Source organism: Odontesthes bonariensis, chromosome 20, assembly GCF_027942865.1.
Source record: "Odontesthes bonariensis isolate fOdoBon6 chromosome 20, fOdoBon6.hap1, whole genome shotgun sequence".
Lineage (NCBI taxonomy): Eukaryota > Metazoa > Chordata > Actinopteri > Atheriniformes > Atherinopsidae > Odontesthes > Odontesthes bonariensis.
The window spans coordinates 31,367,523-31,384,341 of NC_134525.1; the positions used below are offsets into that span (position 1 = coordinate 31,367,523).

Genomic DNA, 16,819 nt, shown 5'->3' on the forward strand with positions numbered 1-16,819 from the left:
ACAGAGAAGGCCAAATAAAAGTGATTAATGTCACAAGACAGCTTTCGCATAAACGTCTAAGCATGGTCAAGATGCTACAGGTCAGTCGTGCCACATTTGAGGGTCAAAGTTCCGCAAAGCTGAAATTGATGTTGAATTATTGACAGAGATACATTGGATTGAGATGAACCTATTATAGCTTGGACTCCCAGATGGCCATGCATTTACATCTTGCCATGTCTCATGCCATTTAAACCATGTTATGTCATGATTGCAAGAGTCAGAAAGGGCTTTAAAAGGTTTTTAAAAGAAGATATGAGGTTAATGATAATGATTTATGCATCTCTAAATGTGTGTCATTTTTTGGGTTTTCTTCATTGGAGCCATGGGTCATACTGTGACAGTTGTTCTGATGTTTGTTTTCTGATCCGTTTCAATCAAACAAAATACAACAGCTTTTATATTTAGACCTATGTTTCCATAAACATTTAGACTTACATATGAATATAAGTCCTAATGGCACGTAAATCATACATAGATAAGTCATAACATGTACTAATGACATATGGAGTGGATAGCACGGCTAGTTTTGTTCCAACACAATGTTTTGTTAGATAAATCTGCATCCTGCCATTCACCATTTACCTAACACCAGAGCAGGTTTGCAGACCCATAAAAATTGTGCAGCAACCCTGTCACAGCAAAACATATCTGACATAAAAGCAGGTTAAAGAAGAGAGCAACAAAAGACACAAAAAGATAGCGAGGGCCTGCTCGCTGAATCTAAATCTGAATTTAATTCATGACTTTTTTCAATCTTGGCACAGACAGCTGAGTTTTCCCCAACATTGCACAAATCTGTGTATGTGCTGCCACTAAGAATGTCTTTCTCTGTTTCGGTGATCTGCACCAGAATTTGCCACGCAGAGGTGTTGGTTTATGTTATTTAAAAAAACTGCTTTAGTTGTTTCTGGCTTTTTTGACGTTGCATTCTTTCACCTACACCTACAGTCAAGTATTTTGATGTTACCGTGAAATTGAGCCATTTGACACTTGCTGGTGTGCTTTATTTAATGTGTGAAATGTTGAGCGACAGCTTGAAGGACAAGAGGCCAAAGGAAGGCAGTCTCTAATCTCACAAGTAAAGGCTTCAGTATGCTTCTCCGTCGCTATCCGTCAATCCGTCTCCTTGGTCCGTCCTTTCGAAGTTCTCCGTCGGGATGTAGGATACGCAAGGCAGTTCACCTCCCGATCAGTAGGCGGCGCTACGTTAGACGACCCAATCTCGAGACGTCTATCGTGAAAATCATTGATTGATTGTTCACCTTCCGGCTCCGTTCCACTCCTCACAACGAATCATGGCGACCGAGAGAAAAAAATTGTTGTTGGAGTTGGAGCTTATTGATGTTGAAATGCAAATAATTTTGACCAAATGTTGACCGGCACACAGTAAACTCTTTCAAAAATGGCGGCGTTGTTGTTCTGAGAGGAAGGAGCTAAACCGGAAAAGTGAATCCGAAAATATGTTGTTAGCCGACCAATCACAACCCTTGCTGTCTCTGCGAGTGTCCGTCTCCTCGATGAATAGATAGGAATGTTGGCCGACGCACGCAAGCGACGGAGAGCGTCTCCGGGAGGGTCTCCGGGAGGGTCTCCGTGGCTCTCCGTAGGCGACCATAAATCAGCCTTAAGCTTAACATTATCATGCCTCATGTTGGGCAGGACCTGCTTTGACCTTCTGGCATTGGGGTCCGGTGCTGTCTCATGCCACTGATCCGTATATGTGAATGTTTACCTGTCAAACATCCAAAGAAGGCAGTGAGTGTGAGAGGGCAGGGAGTGTAACTGGAAAGGGCCGGACACAAAAACTGCAGATGCTCTTAAACGTTTTGGGAGGCTGTATACTAGAACTCTGTTGCTTCTGTAATAACACTTCATGGCAGAGGAATATACTTGCTTTTTAATCAAATGTTCACATGAAGAACTTGCTCTGTTGTGGGTGTAATACTTCTCATACTTACCTGTGTACTACGCCTTGCACTGGAGGATTCCAATAGGGCAGTGGTTCCCAAAGTTGGGAGGCGCGGTGGATTGCACGAATGAATCAATCAATAAATGACACTTCTAGCATATGTTACGAAGTTGCTTTGCTTAGGTCAGTTCCCTCTTGAAGATAGTTTTGTTTGTTTGTTGTTTTGGCCTTGGCCCATCCTGCAGCCTATTAGTCATATCTCCAAGTTGACATTATATTATAAATAAACTGTTAATGTTAAATTCTAAATAATGTCTGTGTGGTTGTTGAGGGTTGAGGAAAATGGGTCACCTTTATTTTGTGCCTTGGTTACCCATAGACAGGGCTTAACACATAACATGGACAAGTTTTTGATGGGGCTCCAACATAAATGCAAAGCAGAGGAGGAAGCATTGCCAAATATGCTTCCAAAGCAATTTCCTTCCATGGCAAATAAAGGAAGATATGATGACACGTATCTCGCCTTTGGCTTCACCTGTACAACAGTGGGTAATGAGGAGAAACCGCAGTGTTTTGTCTGTCTTAACGCGTTAGCTTGGGACAGCTTGACACTTCAGTCTAACACCTCATCCTGACTGAAGGCGAGTGAGCGATTGATAAAAAGTGATCAGAATGCGTACTTTTCAATCAGCCTGTTCTGACATGCCGCGATGTCGCTCCGTCCAGCGATCACGCCGACCCCTTATAAAATCGCCCGCGCTGTCTCTATTTGGATGACATTTTGCGGCGGCGTCCCGTTCTTATTGGTTGAAATGAGCACGCTGCTTCCTGTTGACAAGCTAGTTAGCAACAGGTTAGCATCACTCAGGGAATAATGGACGAGGAGAAGCTGATCTTTACCGTGGAACAGCACCCGATGGTTTATGACCCCAAACACCCGTACCACGAAGATCTGAACCGAAGGGAGCCAGAGAACTCGGTGTTTCAAGTGAGTACTTTCTGAATCAATAGAATCACTCCCGACAAAATCGTCACGCTGCATATCAGGACATCCTTGCGAAATTCCATCGTCCTCAGTTTTGCTCGCTCGCTTTCAGTCAGGATGAGGTGTAAGGCTTGTCGTCCATTGTTCAGTCAACCCAAGCCGTATCCAATGCATTCAGTTCATTTTCAATGAAATCCGGCCGATCGTTGTCGCCGTGCTCGCAAAGCATGCTGGGATTCCGGCATGGCGAGCGGGGGACCTGCGGCACGTCAAAATGTTGGGCTCGCCCAAAGTTTATGCAAATTTGCCACGGCAGCCGTAGTGCGTTACCCAATGACAGTAGATCATGTAGGCGTGTCATGATAGATTTGTCGTGACGAAAGCATCGCGGAGAAAAATCCAAAATAATAAAGATGGAGGAGTGTTTGATTACAGCGGTTAGCGGCTTCCCTGTCGATCTATCCCTTTCATCATACAGGGATACAAACATAAAAGACGAGGCGTGGAGGAAGGTGGCGGAGATTGTGGGTGTCCCTGGTGGGTTGACATCTGTGTGAACTGTACAAAATTACATGAACACCTTGCAAACATCATGGCCAGTAATGTATGCTAATGTAAATAGCTAGGTCATTCCCCTGGTTGTCTTCGTGGTGATGAGCTAGATATGTTATATTATGTATAGTAAAATAATGAATGAAATAAATGAAGGGCATCACTCAGTTTTTTTTCCCTTTGTTTATTCACCTCTGAACGTTTCGGGTATTGCTCATGTCATTGCTATTGCAGGCAAAATTAACAGCAGCAGTGGCCAGAATGGCTGTGGTAAAATGAATGTAGGCGAATAAACACACCTAAAACATCAGGCAATTGTGTGAGCTTCTCCACTTTTGCAGTAAAGTAATGACCATGGCCATGACCCATGGCCATGTTTTCACAAGATGTCTTTTTCATGTTTCATGTTTTTAAATCAGAGAAAAGGTGCAGGGACAGGTAGCGCTCCCTCAGGGACACGTATGTGAAGGAGCGCAAGAAGGAGAAGGAGAGACAGAGGAGTGGCTCTGGGGCCTCCTCACACAGGCCATGGAAGTATGCAAAAATAATGTGCTTCCTGGATCAGTTCATTGAGACGAGGGAGACCTCGTCAAATCTGCCAAGGAGAGCACCCATGGCATCTTCCTCCACCATGTCTCTGCCCTCCACCACCCAGCCACCCAGGGAAGAAGCATTCCAGGAGGATGATGAGGAGGAGGAGATAGAGGAGGACTCCCTTAATTCCCTCCTCGATGGCGACCTCCCCGGCACCACAGACGGTCACTGCCCTGCCCCTGCCACCAGTGGAGCCGAAAGCAGTGGCCCCACTCGCGCCAGGAGCTCATCAAAGAGATCGACGGAGAGGCAAAAGTACCTCTGGAAGAGGTCGGGGTGCAGCCTCCCGGGCAGCGTTGAACGGATGCACCCAAAAATTAGGTGATCTCCTGTGTCACATCAGCAGCTGCAGCACAATAGCAGCTCTCCTCGCTCGCAGATCCAGATCCATGGTGCAATATGAAATAATGTTCCATTGCTGACGATTTAAACACATTAATTCCCCTCCAAAACTCAAATTTTTAGAGGAAGAAACTTCGGTTGGTTAAAATCACAAGTTATTTACTTTCCCCCGGAGCCATTCTACCGTATCTACAACTTCATATACACGCCCCTCTGTACACGCCCACTGTAGTAGCAACACGGCGACACTAGGCATCCAATCCGGCGAGTTAAGTTGACGTGACGGAACAATGGATCTCTACCGTAAGACTTGGAAGCCACTGTGATACAAAACATCCAGGGCACAAAGACAAGCCAGTTGAGTTTTCAGACAAACTCATAAACAGCCGTGCTCAGCAGTCATTTTTTACTAAAGCTTCATCCGTGCCAGCATGAACCAAATGATGCTCAACTCGCCTCATATGAAGTTGCCTACTGAGTGGCGCAGTGTAAAAAGCTGCACACAATAGCGGAGGAATTAATACTTCCCTGTGCTGTGGACATGGCTTTAACTATGCTTGATGATTCTGCAGCCAACACTTTAAATAATTACACTGTAAAAGGCGGTTTGTTATTTATTTCTCATTCTAAAGCAACTTGTAATGGCAGTTTATTTTTATTTTTTTTAAAAAAGGTTGAGGTTTTATTAATTACAATGTGTGAAATAAACTGCAATGGAGTCTGCAAACAAAATATGTGTATGTATATTGCATCCAATTTCTGAGGATGTGCGCAAATGACGCTCCAAACAAATGCAGGACATGCGAGGCATGTGACTAACACGTATATCAATTATTAAAAGTGAGTATTTTCCTGGCCTTACTTCTAATGGTTTTTGTCAGTTCTTGGTGGCCAACTGTTTCCCAACATTGGTGCCAACAAATTTCTGCCGACTGAGTTATCGGTTCAAAACTGTCCAAAAGCACAGCATTGTTGTTGGACACTTGGATTGGACTCCACAACCACACCTTACATTATCGAACATCTCTGATGTGTTTTCCAGTTCCCCTGCCTTCATCTCTCAATGGGCTGGAAAAAAACTACCCTAACCAATGTAAAAAACTTTGAGGACTCAATTCCTTGACGATCTTAAGCAGTCCAAAGCATGTGGATTTTGCAAAAAGTGAGTACATTTGTCAAGAGTTTTTTCAATTTAAATTCAACCATTTTGTTCTTACCTGTGCCGGTGTTGTGTTTAGCTGTATTGGAGGATGTGTGAGAGGTGGATGTGCAGGCCACCCTCTGCTCTGAGCTCATGTTGTCTTGGCCCTGAGGTGAGCTGGACTTTCTTGGTTTCTTGTCTGTCAGGTGCAGTGGGGAGCTCTTCTTGGGTGGTGGCAGCGGTCGTCGAGGCCTGGCAGTCACGTTGACCTTCAGCCAGGCTTGGGCTTTGTACTCCACAATCTCTCCATAGTTCGCCCGTGTCACGCGGCACTCATACAGTCCCTCATCATTCTTGCCGACTCTGGAGATTTGCAGTTTGTGTGAAATGTCATTGCCTTGGACTTTCACCGTCTGTCAGAGAAAGTAAAAGAGACCATAATGTCATCATATTTGGCTATATTGATTATATATACCATGTATATATTGACCATATTTGATTGTCCAACAAACAGTGTTAAAAAATGGTTTTCATTCACGTGATATCAAATCCTCAGTATTTTCACTCTCGAACAAGTCTTCCAAGACTCATAATGGTGTCCTGTAAAGTTCTACCCCTCAAATGGTAAGGGGGAAATATGACTCACGTTAGAGTTTACACTTCAGAGCAGATGTAATTCAAGAAGCCACAAAGTCCTCAATAAGTCAAAGGAGAGGGAAGTCAAGACCAGCGTATGACAACTATTTTTTTAACTTCTGAGTCTTTTTTGACCCTTTTGGGGTTTCTGCTTGAAAATGGCCAAAATGAATTAAGTATTTCTCTGCAATTACAAACTCTGAGTAAGCCATCTTGCTATCAAAATAAAGCTAAAAGTTGTAATAAAGATACAAGTACCGGTACCAGGGTTCAAGAGGTGAAACGTAATTATATGTCATTTCTTCCCTCATTAAAAATTGCCACATGGGCAGGTTTCGCAAGTTTTAGGAGGAGGATATTCTCTTTACTCAGAAATGACCCAAATGACCAAAACATGAAAATTATCTTCACTATTATCCAACCTGTCTGTTGATGTAATCCAGAGCTATTCAAATGGCGGCCCGCGGGCCACATGCGGCCCAGAGGCAACACCCGAGTGGCGCAACTTGTGGTTCAGCCAAAACAAAAAAGCAGAGAAAAACCATGAAAAACACAGTTCACGAAAATAAGTTCAAAATTCCTACAGTAGATCAGATAGTGAATGCAACACTCCACGTAGCCTAGCAACACAGAACCAACCCACAAGACAGCGCGTTGTTCTGAAAGTTACTGATAGAACCAGGTTAGCAGCTCAACTCCGACTGAAGAAGTACGTGTCTCTCAACCCTCAAACGGAAAACTGACGATGAAAACCGTCGTTTTCACTGCATGAAAAGTGGGATTTTCGTCAGTATGCGGCACTGTAGATTGTCGTGAAATTTCAGGTTTACGGCTGTTTACGGCAATTTGCAATCAATCAGAGAGGCAATGCCGTGAATTGCCGGAAATTGACGTGGGCCTGGCTTGGCAGTCATCCCCCTATGACCCCCCTGCTCCTAATTCTAGGGGAGGCTATTCAAATGCAAATCAGGGTTGCAGGGGGAGTTTTATCCCAGGTGAGATTTTTCTAAAAGGTAAAATCTCTGGTACAAATAGATCAGGCTAAGTATAGCCTAATTATAGACTCTTACATTTTAGCTTGAATTGATTTATTTAATGAAAGTATGCTAGATTAACTACTGTGTTTGTCATTAGCAATGGCAAATGTTATGTAAAAAAAGATACACAAAATCAGAATCAGAATTAGCTTTTTTGGCCAGATTGGCGTAAACAAACAAGGAATTTGACTCTGGTTAATCTTTGCTCTCAAAGTACAACACTCAACAATAACATAAAAAAGAATAAAAAATACCGAACAGTAAGAATAGAATTAAGGCTACACGTAAGAATAAGATGCTATGGGTGGGAATGCAATTGCCTGGAGGGGGAGTGCAGCTGGGAATGTCTGCTTTCTTGTTGTCCTTGTCATCCCAGAGCTCAACCACTGTGCATAGTGGTTGACTACAGTGACCTTTTCTTTGGTCTTACTTAAATGCACAGTGGATGTATTAACATCCACAATATTAATGAATGCTTTTGGATTTTCTCTCCCAAACTCCATTTTTGAAATAGCACCTTCTGTGGTCATAATACTGTGAATGAGAGAGTTCATAGTTGCAATGTTCACAGAAGCGCCGAGGTCTTTCCTTCCATCTTTCCTTCCATCTTTCAACAAACAAGAGTTTTACAGGCACACCTTTTTTATATCATAGACGCGAGCCAGGGCGAGATTGTCTCGCGAGTCTTTCCGTATAACAATAACCTCGCATTTGTGATTGCAGGAGCCCGACGAGTCTTCTACTCCTCGTCCAATCACGTGAGAGGTCATGGCCACGGCTACTTGCACGACTAGCATATACACAAACATTATTGTACCTAGCTAGTTCTCAGACCTTCATCCCCAGTTCCTGTGGTTTTGCTGCCTTGTCTACACGCTAGTAAGGATTTTTGCTACAATGGCTGGACGGCGTCTCGCATTTAGCTCTCCCGCCTCAACTCCTCTGGTTGAACGCGACCAACTTCCAGCCAGTCCGCAGACCAACCACATGAAACTGTTGGCTGCCATCAGCGGACTGTCTCGTCGGTTGAGTCGGGTTGCTACTGGCATGAACGAGCAGTTCAGTGCCGTTAACTCCAGGTTGCTGTCCAGAGGCTAACTCCAAGAAAAGAAGACGGGTGCACAATCCTAATATTGCGGTAAGAATATGTTTGATGACTGCTAGCTAAGCTAAACGTACTATAAAACCACGCCTTTGTTGGTAGCCCAAGCTAAAAGTAGCCTAGTAGCCTTGCAAAAGAACAACAGAAGCAGTGTAAGTTTCTTTATTAAAGTGTATTTTTTGTCTTGTAATTTACAGGAAGCCGTACGCCGAGTTCACAACTCGGAGACCAATACTAGGCGCTACGATCCGGAGCAAGGGTAAGATTTAAATAATATGCTTTCATTCTTCTGTATAAGGAAATGGACACGTTAATAGATACCGATCTTAACTGTATAATTTGTTTTCACAGGCTAAACTCTCCTCACAACGAGGCCGTCACCTCTTTATTGCTAGGAGCTATGTCCGCAAGTCCAGATTTACACGATGCTGATAATGACGAAATTGTGTGTAAGTAGCTTTTTTTTATTTTTGTACTGGTTCTCCTTCCTTGCTTGATGTTACTGTGACTTACGTTTGACTTTTATTCATTCCACTCTCATTTAATTGTTTTCCAGCGGCCTGTAAGACGTACTTTGAAAGCATACGCTGGAGTTTCCCATATAACCAGCCAGGACTTTCAGAGCAGGCGGAAGCTGCGAAGATTTCAGCTCGGAGTAGGTCGAGAAAAAGAGGGTAAGACTTTTTTGTTGACTATTTTTCAGATGCATTGATAGATGTGTTGTGTCCATACGCAGTGCATAGCACAGTGCCGATTGCCTTTATTTATTTGTTTTTTACAGCTGTTGGACGCGAGACAGAGTGTGCTGGAAGCGGCCGAGGAGGAACTCTGGAAGTCCGCTACAGTCGACCTGATGTCCGACGAGGAAGACGGCACTGTTGGCGGGGTGTCTGGATGGATAGTTCGTTCTCCCTCCTTCCATAGCCAGGACTTCTCCGAACTCTGTACTACGTTGCAGTCGCGATTGGAGTGGACTCCGAAGTACATAGCGACCCACCATAAGCGTCTGCAACACGGCCAGCCCTCGCACAGAACGCCGCCTACTGCTCCGAGGCTGCAGAGCGGCAGTTCACACAGTTGTAGCCAGGATTTTGGGTACTCTTTTTTGACTCTTTGTCAGCTACCCATACTTGTTGTGTGGGCAGATCTCCTGTGTGTGTGTGTGTGTGTGTGTTTTAAAAAAAATAAAGCTCTTTCTTTGCATAAACGTGTTTCTGGTAAATGTTCCTTGCCTCAATAAATGCAATCATGTCGTGTAGTAGCCTACATAAGAGAACAATGATATACAGCATAATAGCACATAAATTAAATAATAAATATATAATAATAATATAATAAATATATATTATAATAATAAAAATAATTTATTATTGGGATTTACATTTATGAGCCTGCCTAGTGGTAGCTCTGCCAACCAATCACGAGTGATTTTACTTGTTTGAAAAGTAGTTGTTTCATCCAATCCTGAGTAAGGACATTCTGCGCCAGGTGCGCGGTTTCTGCATTCATATGCTAATTAGAGCCGTGAGCATGGTTCGTTCCCGACAATTTGTGGCACCGACAAACGCCACGTTCGCAGCCTGTAAATTGTCGTTAACTGCCGAAAATTAGGGAGATTTTCGGGAGTTTACAGGGACGAAAATCCCACTTTTCATGCAGTGTTTAACCTGCCTGGGCGGAAAGATACCGTTTTATTTCACCGCCAACTCCAAACAGTTAGTTTTTATTCAGTTAAATCAAATCAAATCAAATCAAATCAAACTTTATTTATATAGCACCTTTCATACTAAAGAAAAAAGCAGCACAAAGTGCTTTACATAATAAAATCAATTCAATTCATAAACTCACACACAACATCACACCGACAACCACATTGCACACATACTACCCCCCCACCACCCCCAACATAAGCAACATCAACAACAATCAACATTAAAAGCAACATTAAAATCTGGCTTAAACACACCTTGTGATGTGCTACGGTCAGATATGACCAGAATGTTACTTTGATTTCATTTCAAAAGGGAGACGAAATTTTGTGACCAAAATATTCTTTTTAGTATTTTAAAATGAAAAACAGCCTCACTGTTACCCGAGGTTCTATTTATTTAGAAAAGCTTTTAATGCACTTTTTGATGTTCTCATGTCAGATATGTTTATTTCATTTCAAAAGGGAAAACTATTTAATCACTATTGATGAGCACTTTTTGTTTTAATGCCTGGGTTATTTCAGGAGTCAGAGTATTGCGACTACCTCAGTTCATTTAAAAGTTTTGAAATGTGTTTTACAAAAATACGAAGAGGGGAAATGATGAATAAACATCACATGTTATTTCATTATATTTGTGTTTGTTTGAAATCTGTCATTACATCTCCTCCTTACTGACCGCTGAAAATGTCCCAGCTTAAAGCTGCAGTCAGCAGGTTTTCAAAATTCCGAGTCTAAAGTCGGAAAATTCGAACTGACACAACTTTCAGGTCCCTCCCCCAACCTCTAACAAGCTCCGAATCGCCCCCCAAACCCCTCCCCCTCTGTGGACGAGGTTGTGCACGTGAGTTCACACCAGTGTGAGCGCACACAAGCGCACACGCTTATGCACACGCTCAGCAGCGTGTGCATAAGCTGTGATTGACAGGTAGGATTCCTCCACCCTAACTTGATTGGTTAAAAACAGCCGGGAGCGCTCGGTTTTTGCAAGCACGATTACAGGCTTCAGAGGGAGCTACAGATTTCGTTATTTTTCCTAAACAGCCTATTTAATATTCTACTTCCAGAATCCCATGACAGTTCAAGCTAATATGACTAAAAAAAAGTTGCCGACCGCAGCTTTAAGGTCTCGGTTTTAAAATCTGGCCCAACTGAATTTGTAATTGAATAGTCCTGGTGTAATCCCTTTTTTCTGTTCTTGAGAGCATATATTAGGATGTCTGAAGTCATTGATTCAATTCAATTCAGTTTTATTTATATAGCGCCAAATACAACAAATGACATCTCAAGGCACTTAAATAATATAGTCCAATTCAAGCCAATTGGAATTCAAGTCGTTAGCAAGTGTAAAACTAAAAAAAAAAATACAACACTGGCATTTCTTAGTGCCCCTTGTTTAAAAGTTCCTCGTTTAATGAGCCAGTCCCACTTTGATTTCACATCATCAACTAAGTTTACTCCACCTCCTCTGCTTAGCCTCGCCCACTCCCATCCCCCCTGCTGGACGGATGAGGCCAGCTTCTGGTGGAAATGTTCTGCTGTCAGCTGCACTGAGGAGCATGCATCTTCCATCCAGCAGCAGCCTCAGAGGAAATAAGAGCCCAGCTAATAAACTACATGTGAGGGTTAAAAACTTTAAACTATATTTCCTTGTTGGAATAGTGGTGGCTGTACGTTGTGACTTTGAGAATAACTTTTTTTTATGCTGAAGCCCTTGGCAGCTTTTGACATCCCCAAATTCAGTCAGTAACAGTTCTACCAGAAAAGATGAGGCAACAACATTTACTATAAAACAAAACAGTTTATGTTTTTTTTTTTTGTTTACCATTAATTTCAATATTACACACTTGAAAAATCCTTTTTTTTCATATACTCTTTCTAATTGTGGGTGCTTCAGCCAAGACCTATAAATAGAAAATAAGTATTTTGAGATTGTTCTGATATTCTGCACTGGAAAAAATCAAAATCTTACCAAGTATATTTGTCTCATTGAGTATCTCATTACACTTAATATAAGACATAATTGCCTAACAAGTACCATTTCAGCCAGATATAGGGACTTGTTTTAAGACAATACATCTTGAATATCTTGTTAAGAGAAAAAGTCTTGAAAACAAATTGTTTTGAGTCACATTTCACATGAAACAAGCTTTTTTTCTTTCATTTGAAAAGGTTTTCAAGCTAATTTCAAGTTTACTTTTAACTCAAAAGTCCTAAATATCCCATTTTATTTCAAGAAATCTTGACAAGCCGATTTTCACTAGTTCCATTGGCAGACTTTGTTTGCTTATTTCAAGCAAAAACATCTTGCATTTGTTGTTTTTTAACTTATTTTTGGAGGGACATTTTTTCCAGTGTGGCACATGAGATTAGCACATACCTTGCTACCTCCACAGGCTATTTAGGAAAACAGCGAACAAACCGGGATCCATCTGTACATCCATGTCCTCCCCAATCATCTTAAAGTATGACTTTTATGGTGCTGATGAGGCTGCGCCTTCATCTGTTGCACAGAAAGCGTGTGGTCCTCCACCTGTTGCTTTGATGTGGTATTTGAGTGAGCTGAAGCCTGTTTCTCATGTCCATAGTCACATAGTTACATTTGGTAAAGCTGCCCATCTTCTTTACTTTGTTTTATTCATCCCATCTGTCTCATCTTGTCTATATAGTTAGGTGCTGAAGATCTTTTGTAAGCCAATATAATGACATATTAGGGAATTGTCTGCATCATGGCAAAAAAAAGGAAGTGGAAATCAGGTTTGTGTATGTATGTATGTATGCATTTAGTTTCCCAATGACAGGGACTTACAGAGGAGAACCATCCAAATGTGCAGCTTTATAAATCAGATAAACATGCATGCACATTTATGCCTTTATGCATACACACTGTTTTAGCCATACATCTACCCTCAGTTGTATGCATCTAGTCTAGATCTCTGATACACTGACAGGTAGGTTAGCTGGATCTCTGGAGCTCTATCATTCCCCATCACGCACAACTTTTTACGATCTGAGGGCTCTACTGAGATCAGTTATCTGAAGGCTGTGTGGGCCACTGGGCACAAAAGGTTTCGAGGAAGTTTCAAGAAAAAGGGGCGTAACGGTTGCTGTTGCACATGCTCAGGAAGGGAAAGGTTCTGACAGTAACAGCGTGCTGCCACTGATTAGCTCCTTTCTATGTGCAGGTGTTTCTATCATTCAGGAAATCAGCTGCAGTTGTGTTTGCTCAGGAGGAATCTCTGCCAGCTGGGATCACAATGGAACATGTTTGGAAAGTGTATCCATGATATGTTCTTCAACTTACACTTATTTTTGACCCCTCGTCATCAGGATCAGGCTCTGGTATCATTTCCATCTGGAAACACAGAGAAAAGAGATAATTAGTACAGTGAGAGTAGCCTGTTGAGTTCAGGGTTGCTCAAAGAGCCACTCTGAGGAAGCAGTCAAAGATATAATTTATGTTATGCAAGTGACAGACTCCCGAAAACCAATGCTGAGATTACTACAACAACTTTGGGAAAAGGCGTCATCTGTTCTCTGAGGCTTATGAATATTTCAACCCGACATCAACACACACTTTGAAGTCTGAGGGACTGTGTTGCCACTGTTCTGCTTTTAAAAGTAAATGCCACTTTGCCACTCCTTCTGATTTATATTTAGATTCTTTAAGTGCTTCCGTGAAGAAATTAAAGACAACTTCCAGATGTTGCTGCAATTTTAAAGGGACAAAACAAGTTCAAACCAGGATGCTGTCTGACAAACCTGCAGCTTCCTGAGACAAATTACACCTCTGAACCTTCTGCAGTCTCTGCAGTAAAAGCAATGTTACAAATAAAATGTCACAAAGCTTCAAAAAGCTTCTACAAAAGCACAAAAAACACTGAATAGCAGCATAGCTCCTGGGCTCCTCAAATGTTTCTGCTTCAGTCCTTTTGGCGTAATTCTAACATGGTGGCGAGCATTGAGCCTACAGCCAACATCATGGACCGGACATTGATTTTAGAGGCCATAATTTATTGATCCCACATCGGATGCCAAATGGATGTGTGCCCAGGGAGGGAAAAAAAGGGCTGCTGACGACAATGCTGAAGAGGAGTTAGAGTGGCATTGCAGAAAAGGCTTGAGAGGAGAATGAGGTGGAAGTTTCTCCAGAGGACATGAAAGCAATTGGCTCCACAAGTGAGACAAAAAAAGGGGGGAAGGAAGGGCAAGGCAGGATCGGGATGAAATGGCTACTTATGAGCTTTTGCTGCACAGAGTGTTCCTTCAAGTGCTGTAATTACTTTGCAGTAACAGGGCTGCTTTTCTCTGGAGGATGTTCGGCAGACAGGTGATTAATGAGGAGAATTAGCTTTCTCTCTGCATTTATGCATGACTCTTACATCCTGACTTCACAGACAGACCTGGCATCTTTATTGTAGAAGGTAGAGATTGTAAAAGACGTCTTTAGACCAGGCATGATTAATTATCTTCGATCTTTGAGTTTGGACTGTTAAAAGTCATCAGTTTCAGCCTTCTCTCTTATAAACCACCATAACAGTGGTTATACTGGCTCGGAGTTTAGTCTATACATGTCACCTGAGGGGCATCGAGTTTGACCTCCTCTGGAGGACAGCTGCCCTTCTCTGAAGAAAATCATGGCAGATGTGACAGATTCATTATTTGTTAGGTTGTTTAAAGTACGTTTGTCATCACACCACAGCTGAACTTCATAACTTTCAGCTTCCAGAGTCTGAACTATTTGTGTGATAGTTACATAACGTGAACTGCTTTTATCAAAATCCTTAACCCCTTAACGCCTATTGTGGCATATATGCTACAAACCGTTTGACTCAATCAACCAGCTGAGATAGCATCTTTATTCCCCCAATGCCGGTTAGTCCATATTCACTACGGACCTAGGAACCTTTATATAAATAAATATGTAAAAAAAAAAAAGGGTGAATAAAAAGACCATTGTTTTTTTCACTGTTATATTACTGTGTTGTTGTTATCTTATTATTGAGCATTATGCCTGGTGTTGCAAAAAAGCAACATACCAAATTACATACCAAACATACCAAATTGACTCCAAATTGACCAGGATGCCTGCTGTCGCAAATTTGCAACATACCAAAATTTCAATTTATTTTTGTGCAAAAGTGAAATTAATAATCTCAGCATTATTTACCATCTACTTAAAGGCTAAAACACACACAAAACATTTTTCTTATATACAGCTATATAAATTCAGGCATTATGGGGTAAACCTGTTTTTTCAGAGTACATGTGGTCATCACTCCACTGAGTAGTCAGTTAAGAAAAGTGGATAGAACATTCTGCTTTAGGCCTGATTCCTGTCATGGCCGCTCAGAAGATGATTTTAAAATTTTATGAACTAAATAGTTTTTTTTTGGATTAGCTGTATACTTTGTTAGTGTGAGTGTGTGTGTGTCTGTGTGTGTGTGGGGGGGGGGCAATCTGTTCTGCACTCATGATGTAAAAGTATGTTGCAATAAATAAAGACAAACTGATCAAAACTAATTCAAAAACAAACTTGAATGCAGTTGAATTTTACTTGAACATCATTACACCCCGCTTTGATTTTTTTGAAGGTCCAACACTTGTTTTTCACCCGAATGAAAAAAGCTCGAGTTCGCTGAGAACACAAACAGTATGTTAAGCAGCAACATTTGAATATCTCAGAACAGAAAAGCATCTTGTTAAACTTTTTTTTTTCACATTCAAAATTAAAGGCACTGAATAAATTCAAAGCTGTGCAGTACCACGATCATAATGATAATGTGGGTGGTCACAAGAGTAGCTGTTGTCATCATGCTGCCTAGATATCTCGTATTTCTCCAGCTTTTGCAGCTGAAGCTGCTTCTGAGCACACACATAGTGTGACATCAGTGTGACAGAGGTGGCAGCATCAGGCACCAAAAGCAACAACTGTAATTGTATGCATGTGGAAAGCGTGTGGGAGGATAAAAGAAGGACAAGCTGAAGCCTTTTCTCTCTGTTGTTTTACCACATCTCTCTGCTCTGACTCCAGGTTAGGTGACTGCTCATTTGGCTCACATGTTGAAAACAAACCCTCATCTGGGTTCATCTCTACCCCTCAAATATTTTGATAAATGTCATCAAAACTGAAACATTGAATTCAAAAGCAGCAAACTTAAAAGTTGCAAACCCATTAGTCATGTGGCACTGAAAAAGTATAGTTAAGATAATTGTGACATAACAAATGTCCAATATCAATGAATAATCTTGACATGTAATACCAGCTGTGAAATAGGCCATTTATTTCTTCTACAATGTCGCTCCTTGTGTCAGATAAAGTGGGAAACTCAATGAAAACAACCACTTTTACTGCATTGAATTAGTTAAACTTGTCATGGTTGACGTTTGAATCTGTGATGACAATGTAAAGGTTTTTCACATCTGACACGGTCTCTGACACTGTCAGAGTAAACCACCATTATTTTCCCATTTGTGTTTCATTTCTATCACATGAGTGCCTTCTGAGCCAAAGCCACGGCTGCTCACAAGTATCTCAATTTCAATCTCTTGTCTCTTTATTGCAAAACCTTTCTACCATGACACACTGCCATTCTTCATGCAAATCTCAAATTGACTTCTTGTAAAATGTGCTCTGCAATTACTGTGCATCAAAAAAAGCCTCATTGAGTTGCTGAGACTAAATTAATGTCACATGAAGAAAAATGATCATCATTTACACTGAAATGTGGACCAAGCCACCCTGTGTGGCTGCCGTTATATTGCAGCTCT

The 16,819-nt window shown here is 41.7% G+C and overlaps 1 protein-coding gene across 1 annotated transcript in view; it reads right to left on the reverse strand.

Moving 5' to 3' along the window:
* The window catches only part of vstm2a (V-set and transmembrane domain containing 2A), a 147,683-nt gene that overhangs the window by 49,862 nt on the left and 81,002 nt on the right, over positions 1-16,819 (reverse strand). The window contains exons 3-4 of the mRNA XM_075452820.1: positions 13,353-13,403; positions 5,642-5,978 (exon numbers count right to left, since the gene is read on the reverse strand). Of these exons, the coding sequence (XP_075308935.1) occupies positions 5,642-5,978; positions 13,353-13,403 (388 nt within the window). The remainder of the gene's footprint in view (positions 1-5,641; positions 5,979-13,352; positions 13,404-16,819) is intronic.